The following is an 8339-nucleotide window of genomic DNA, read 5'->3' on the forward strand; positions in this document are numbered from 1 at the left end:
AAAAAAAATTGAGAGAAAGAGAGAGAGAGAGAGAGAGAGAGAGAGAGAGGGGGGGGGGGAGAGAGAGAGACTTTCTGCTCCTCCCTCGGTGCCTCCTATAAAAATATGAAGCTCGTAACCCCGGTTGCTCGGTGTAACCGGTGATCTTCAGGATGGCGACTCCTCTAACGGACCAGGAGAAGCGCAAGCAGATCAGCATCAGAGGGATCGTCGGTGTGGAGAATGTGGCAGAGCTGAAGAAGGGCTTTAACCGGCACCTGCACTTCACGTTGGTCAAAGACAGGAACGTCGCGACGCCGCGCGATTATTATTTCGCGCTCGCGCACACGGTGCGTGATCACCTGGTGGGCCGCTGGATCCGAACACAGCAGTTCTATTATGAGGCCGACCCCAAAGTGAGTCCTTTAAAAAAAAAAAAAACGTTTTTTAATAATACGTCACGTGGTAACTTTTGTTTGAAACTTTTTTCCACAGCAAAAATTTAATTATCGAAATGAAATGTAATTTGGAAAAATTTCTTCCTTTTATTGGAATATAAGAGATATTTTCACGTTGACACATGTGGACATAACATTTTTTATTCACTTTTAATTATTATGAGATTAACAGGTTGTAGTGTTGTCGGTTCGGTTAATTAAGTCAGGTGCTTTGAAATACAAGTTTTGTGGATCCAAATAATGTATTTGTTCCAGTTGTTTGCCAGGCTTCAGACTGTCATGACATACCTGAATAATGTGGATATATAAGATAATTTTTAATTTATTAAAATTAATAATAATAATATTTTAGTGTAGGCAACTTATTGTGAATTTGTTTTTTTTTTGTGATGGGAAATAATTTGGCATAATTTGCATCCAATGTACAGTCCAAGAATTCTCTGTTTGATTTTGAAACTGTTTATATTTCTGTGTGCTTCAGCGTGTATATTACCTTTCACTGGAGTTCTACATGGGTAGGGCGCTCCAGAACACCATGATTAATCTGGGTCTGCAGAACGCCTGTGATGAGGCTATCTACCAGGTGAGAGAGGACTAAACACTTGCCTTTCCATCTGTGCATCTGGCTTTCTTTAAATCTCCCTTTTTCCTTTTAGATTGGTTTGGATATGGAGGATCTGGAAGAGATGGAAGAAGATGCTGGATTAGGGAACGGAGGGCTGGGAAGATTAGCAGGTCTCTCTTTCTCTCTTGTTCTCTCTCACACATACACTATACAAATAATTTACCATATTAATATAAATGAGCAATATTTACTGTGTGTACGCGATCCACAGCTTGTTTTCTCGACTCCATGGCGACTCTGGGTCTGGCTGCTTATGGATATGGGATCCGATATGAGTATGGAATCTTCAACCAGAAAATCAAAGATGGCTGGCAGGTGAATTCACCCAGATTTCCTTAATTTATTCATTAAAAAAGTTCTAATTTACAAGCTTCTGATGTCATAATACAAGTTCATTATAGAAGTTCTGACTGACCCACATAGCAAAAATATATTTCAGAATACAAAAAATGCCTAAATTTATCACTAATAAAGATTTTGAAATATATATATATATATATATATATATATATATATTAGATACATTTTAGTTACTTGTATTTTCTCATACATTTGTATATGTTTTCAGATATATTTTTAAATCGAGTACAAAAGTGTCAAAATATATTACTATTATAGATTTAAAAATCTACTTAAATTAATATATTTTTCCATAGGTTTTAGTTACTTATAATTCATATATATTTTCAATCTACTTAGGCTAAATTTATCTTAAATATATATATATATATTTTGCATTTCCACAAAATTCTGGGTACTTAGCAGTTTGGGATACTTTGTAGGAAAGTGTCTGCATAAAAATCAATGTAAATGGGCCAGGAGTCCACTGTATTTGTGGTCACTGGCCTGGTGCATGTGAGCTTGTCACTGAGCTGATAATACTGCACCAATAGGGATCTCGTGCCAGCAGTAGTACGTTGATAAGAAACTCGATTTATTTGCAGAAGGACAGTGATAATGGTGTGTTTGTGCAGTGAAAATGCTAATTTAAAAAATACACACACTTGAACTTTAACCTGCCCTAGATTTGAGTACTATGTCCCCCAGTGCAGACTGTAACTGGTGTCCTCTTTCATCATCTCTGTATCATTTTCTGTTAGGTTGAGGAGGCGGATGATTGGTTGAGGTATGGTAACCCCTGGGAGAAAGCCCGTCCTGAGTTCATGCTGCCTGTGCATTTCTACGGCCGTGTGGACGAGGAGGATGGGAAAGAGCCGAAATGGGTTGACACACAGGTATCAACACTGTTACACGAATAAACACACACTTTAAGGATAGCAGTAACCTGGCCAGGTTTGTGATGCATGTTAATGGTATAGGTGGTCCTTGCCATGCCCTACGACACACCAATCCCTGGATACATGAACAACACAGTGAACACTATGCGCTTGTGGTCTGCACGTGCACCCAACGACTTCAACCTGCGAGACTGTGAGTCATTCACACAACAGAATACCAACCCATATTAACTGCAGACATTTATACAAGACAAACATTATAAAAGTATCTTTTTACTACTTCAAAAATAAAATGTACCCCATTTTCTGTTGTTTTTTTTACTATTCATCAGTGCATATTAATCATTTACATTAAGTCATTTAGCAGACAAAGAAAAACCATTTGTCTAAATTTTTCTTTATTTGTCAGTTTTCAGTTTAACCAGTATTTATCAATTCAAAATGGATACTAATTAATGTTAAATATTAAATTGAACTAATTAAGATTACTAAATTAAATGAACCAATCAGTTTAACCAGATCTAACCATTTGGAATTTAATTAATAATAATTTAAAAAAAAGACTATTAAATAAAAAAAATGACTTTTAAATATCAAATATACTTTTAGTAGCCCTGGCATTTACAATTTCTTCAGACACCTGATATCAGTGCCACTGGAATTTATATGTAATAATTCAATGACGGATGTTTTGTTTTGTTTTCACAGTTAATCTTGGTGATTATATTCAGGCAGTTTTGGACCGTAACTTAGCAGAAAACATTTCCCGTGTACTCTATCCAAATGACAATGTAAGGTTTTTTTCACCCTGTGCTCAGGCAGATTTGCTTTTATGCATTTAAACTGCGTTGATCTGTATTAATTTTTGTGTGCAGAAAATTAGGTTTCAATTATCCAATGTAGGTACATTAGCCCAAACACACTCATTTGTAGTTTTTTGGACAATGCAATTTGTGGGTGTTGTAGTTCTTTGAAGGAAAGGAGCTGCGGTTGAAGCAGGAATATTTTGTGGTGGCAGCGACTTTACAAGATGTGATTCGGCGCTTTAAGACCTCAAAGAGGAACTGCTATGGACCAATGTCATTTGATAGCTTTCCTGATAAGGTCTGTTTTCGCTCTACACATTCACACTAAACATCTCACTTGACCTGAAACAATCATTCCACACTGTAATTCTGCAGGCACTTACCACCCACGCTAGTCACTACATTAGTGCTTTGCATTATGTTATGAACACTGAAGTAATGTACTTGTGTGATTGTGCCTGTGTGTTTGTCAGGTGGCCATCCAGTTGAATGATACTCATCCTGCTATGGCCATCCCTGAACTGATGAGGATATTTGTGGACATTGAGAAACTAGACTGGGACACAGTAAGATTTATGATTAATTCATGATACACTAATTTTAATAGTTTTGATTGTAGTTAACTACAACAATACTAGTTAGGGTCGATATTTTGTTTTGTACTGTACAATCATCTTATGTTGATTTTGTCAAGGCAGTATGGTCACTGAAATGAGTTCTTCTGTGTGAGTATCTAGGCCTGGAATATCACTAAACAAACGTTTGCTTACACCAACCACACGGTTCTGCCTGAAGCTCTGGAGCGTTGGCCAGTGGAACTGATGGAGAAACTTTTACCCCGACACCTGCAGATCATATACAAGATCAACCAAATACACCTGGATGTGAGTACACTTACACCCAGACTCAGGAAAACTGCATGTACTTTATTATACTGTATATGAGTAGTGCTGTCAAACGATTAATCGCGATTAATCACATCTGGAATAAACATTTTTTTTTTACATAATATATCTATTTGTACTATGCATATTTATTATGTATAATATAAACACACACATGCATGTATATATTTGAGAAAATAATATTATATATAATATAATTTATATGAATATAAATATATACATGTAAGTATTCTCGAAATATAAACTGTATGTGTGTGTATTTATACAGTATATGCATAATAAATATACACAGTACACACACATATATATTATGTACACAAAAACTTTTAATTTGGAATGCGTTTAATCACGATTTATCGTTTGACAGCACTACTTATGAGCCATTTTTCAGTTGAAGACTCCAAACAGAGGATTTTTCAGTTTAAATTTGTCCTCAAAGTGTAGACCCACAAGTAAACCCACATGCAAACTTACATTTATTTATTTTGTAATTTAGCAGAGTCCTTTATCCAAAGCGACTTACAAATGATGACAATTTAGAGCAGATACCAAATTAATGTTTTTGTATGTATATGTGTGTATTTGCATGTGTGTGTGTGTGTGTGTGTGTGTGTGTGTGTGTGTGTGTGTGTGTGTAGCATATAGCATCTCTGTTTCCAGATGATATGGATCGAATACGCACGATGTCTCTGATCGAGGAGGAAGGGGGAAAGAGCGTAAACATGGCTCATCTCTGCATTGTGGGCTCACACAAAGTCAATGGAGTTGCACAGATTCACTCCGACATCATCAAAAGAGACGTGTAGGCCTCTCTATCTCACATACATACAATCCTGCTTCCCACTGCCGATTATTTTCTTAGTTGAATTTAAATTTGATCATTTAGATTCCGAGACTTTAGTGAGCTGGAACCAGAGAAATTTCAGAATAAAACAAACGGCATCACACCACGGCGCTGGCTGCTCCTCTGCAACCCAGGACTCGCTGATCTGATCGCAGAGGTCCAACACACTCGTTTTTCTCTTGTTTTTTTAACACATTTTTCCAGGTGATGTTTTTATATGTTTCATTTGTGTGTGTTTGCAGGCTATCGGCGAAGAGTATGTGAAAGATATGACTCAGCTGCAGAAGCTGAATGATCTGGTTGACGACAATGCTTTCATCCGAGATATAGCCAAAGTCAAACAGGTTTCATATTAACTTTGTAGATCTTGTTAATCTAGTAGTAAATTTCTTCTTTTTTTCCTCCTCTTTATATAATTTTTTATTACTTTTGAGGTGTTCTGTGGGCATTTCTGACTCAAAATTAGTCAAAAGGTTTGTTAATTTTAAATCAAAGTAAGTTCCAGTTTTTTATTTTTGTGTGTAGGATAACAAGCTGAAGTTTGCGCAATATTTAGAGAAAGTGTACAACGTGGACATAAATCCCGCATCAATGTTTGATGTCCATGTGAAAAGAATCCATGAATACAAACGACAGCTGCTCAACTGCCTTCACGTCATCACCATGTACAACCGTATGTACAGAAAACAAACACACACTGGCACATGTTGATTAAGCTGTCATTTTAAATGTTTTTCAAAATACTTTCATCTATGTAGAGACTCCTTTAAAAATCAAGTCTTTCTTCTGTGCAACACAAAATAAGATACTGAAGAATGTTCCAACTTTTTCACACACAGGCATCAAAAGGAGCCCCATTACACCGTTCGTACCACGGACTGTGATTATCGGTGGAAAGGTAAAACAAGAAATCTTTTTCTTGCATTGTAAATGCCTGTACTGCAACTTTCGATCAATTTAATGCATTCCTGCTGAACAAAAGTATTAATTTCTTTCAAAATAAAAATATTACTATCCTCAACCTTTGAATGATACTGTATGCTTTATGCAGGCTGCTCCTGGATATCACATGGCAAAGATGATCATTAAGTTGATCACCTCCGTCGCTGATGTGGTGAATAATGATCCTGTGATCGGCCGTAAACTGAAGGTCATTTACCTGGAGAACTACAGGGTGTCACTTGCAGAGAAAGGTGACATACACACTCACAACTAATAGACATTGAAACTGTTTGCATATTGATGGATGAATTTATGATTATCTGTGTTTTTATGTGCAGTGATTCCAGCTACAGACCTGTCAGAGCAGATCTCCACTGCAGGTACAGAGGCTTCCGGAACGGGAAACATGAAGTTTATGCTGAACGGTGCGCTGACCGTTGGCACTATGGATGGTGCCAACGTGGAGATGGCAGAAGAAGCCGGAGAAGAAAACCTCTTCATCTTTGGCATGAGGGTGGAAGATGTGGCAAAGATGGATAAAGAAGGGTAAGGAGTGAGACGAAGAGATTAAATATATGGAAATGGATCTTTGAAGACATTAACCATTCCTTTGGTTTGTGTGTGTGTGTGTGTGTGTGTGTGTGTGTGCGCAGCTATGATGCATTAGAATATTACGAGAGTCTTCCGGAGCTGAAACAAGCCATAAATCAGATAAAAAGTGGCTATTTTTTACCGAAACAGCCTGAGATGTTCAATGACATCATCAACATGCTGTTCCATCATGATCGGTAAAACACTCACACTTTCTTTCTCAAATCCTTACCCTACAATCTCTCACGCTCTCTAAAACTGTCCCCCAGGTTTAAGGTTTTCGCAGACTATGAGTCTTACGTCGAGTGTCAAGAGAGAGTCAGCGCTCTGTATAAGGTGACAAACACATTTTGTCTAATAAACACGTCAGAGATTCAGATTATTGCTCAACGTTCTCCTTCATCCTGCTTCATGTAGAATTAAAACCTTTGCAGAACTTTTGTTCAACCAGAGATTCGGACCACATCGCACTGGCCAGGACACGTGATTTTACCAAACAAGACTTTGTTAAAAATGTAGTTGTTGTTTTTATTGTTTTATAATGTAGGTTCAGTTCTTATGCATTTAAGTTAATGTAATAAACATGCATGTACAATAAAATTCAGACAGTGATAGTTTATTCTTAAATGGTCTAATTAGCCAAGTCCTACTTAAAAATAAAAAACACAAATTAATAAACAAACAAAAATGATTCATATTTAATGATTAGTAGATTATATTTAATAGATTACACTTTCATAATAACGTTTGTAATTGATTTATAAAATGTGTCTGTATGCATGTTTGTAACAGTGAATGATGTTGTGAAATAATTCAGTTGATTCAGAGCTTCGAAAAGCTTCGTTTCTCCCATCACTACTTGTCATTTCATTTAATTCAATGACATTCAGTGACACATCAGCTTTACCCATTTACCGACTCAGTTTGTTAGCTATTTTGTCTTTGGAACACGAAAGTTGAAATTTAAGAATCTTATGATTTAAGAAGATGTGAGAGTTAAGAATGATTACGCAATTCTTTTCTATATACTGTAGCAACCGTTCAAAGTGACTTAGACTGTCAAGCTCCAAAAAATTACAAAGAGACCTTATAAGTGCAATTAATATAGTCCATATTTCTCTGTTTTGGACAGGATCAGAGAGAGTGGACTCGGGTGGTAATTAAGAACATTGCAGCATCTGGAAAGTTCTCCAGTGACCGTACCATTAAAGAGTACGCCACTGAGATCTGGGGAGTGGAGCCCACTGACCTGAAGATTCCTCCACCCAGTGAACCCCGTGAAGCTCTGGAGGAGACCGCTCGCGCCCTGCGCAAGAACTGAACACGCCAGCACAGAGTCATAGGATCATGAGAAGACTTGTTACAGTAATTAATAGAACTACATAACTTAGAATTAACTCAACTTTAGGTTTTTCTTTAAATTTTTCTAGAGGAGTGCTTTGTACAAGCAAAAAGCTCAAATAAACCTCATATTTTAATTCAACATGAGTTCAACATCGAGTCAGTTTATTCATATAGTATTAGCAAATATAATGATTTTATGAAAAATTTAATAAAAAAGAAGAGTGGAGGACGAGAGGCAGAGGACAAAGAGTTTCATGGGTCAACGTATTGACATTTATATGGTACAAAAGAAATTGAAATAGTTTTACCAGAGCAAGGGCTTGCAACACCAAAGTTGTGGGTTCAATTCTAAAGAGACACAATGCTAAACAAAACATGCACTCAAAATACACTGTAAGCATCTAGTAATTAAATGATTGTAAATATAGCCTATAGTTCAACAGTTTGTGATCAGGAGATTTTTTTATTTTAAAGAAAATGTTTTTATTCAGCAGGGAATTAATTGATTAAGTCTACTGTCAATTTGATCAGTTAAATTAATTCCTTGCAAAAATACATATTTAGAAAAAAAACAGCTGAGAGATCATGAGATAATTCATGAGAGAAT

General features: G+C 36.5%; 1 protein-coding gene across 1 annotated transcript; it reads left to right on the forward strand.

The window, feature by feature from the left end:
* The first annotated feature begins 114 nt into the window (after positions 1 to 114).
* On the forward strand, positions 115 to 7871 carry pygl (phosphorylase, glycogen, liver). The gene is made up of 20 exons (XM_059565883.1): positions 115 to 395; positions 919 to 1020; positions 1094 to 1172; positions 1274 to 1377; positions 2163 to 2297; positions 2382 to 2493; positions 3009 to 3091; positions 3267 to 3404; positions 3580 to 3672; positions 3844 to 3990; positions 4650 to 4813; positions 4898 to 5012; positions 5098 to 5199; positions 5381 to 5528; positions 5695 to 5753; positions 5907 to 6048; positions 6136 to 6343; positions 6451 to 6585; positions 6658 to 6724; positions 7521 to 7871. The coding sequence occupies exons 1-20, from the start codon at positions 153 to 155 to the stop codon at positions 7707 to 7709; spliced, it is 2565 nt and encodes an 854-aa protein (XP_059421866.1). The 5' UTR covers positions 115 to 152; the 3' UTR covers positions 7710 to 7871.
* The last annotated feature ends 468 nt before the right edge of the window (positions 7872 to 8339 follow it).

Source organism: Carassius carassius, chromosome 14 (assembly GCF_963082965.1).
Source record: "Carassius carassius chromosome 14, fCarCar2.1, whole genome shotgun sequence".
Lineage (NCBI taxonomy): Eukaryota > Metazoa > Chordata > Actinopteri > Cypriniformes > Cyprinidae > Carassius > Carassius carassius.

Bases quoted from the DNA above. Each gene is read 5' to 3' on its own strand.
- pygl (XM_059565883.1), top strand. From the start codon at position 153: ATGGCGACTCCTCTAACGGACCAGGAGAAGCGCAAGCAGATCAGCATC. The intron at 3,092-3,266 runs GTAAGGTTTTTT...TGGGTGTTGTAG, and splicing joins TACTCTATCCAAATGACAAT to TTCTTTGAAGGAAAGGAGCT. The intron at 3,405-3,579 runs GTCTGTTTTCGC...TGTGTTTGTCAG, and splicing joins TTGATAGCTTTCCTGATAAG to GTGGCCATCCAGTTGAATGA.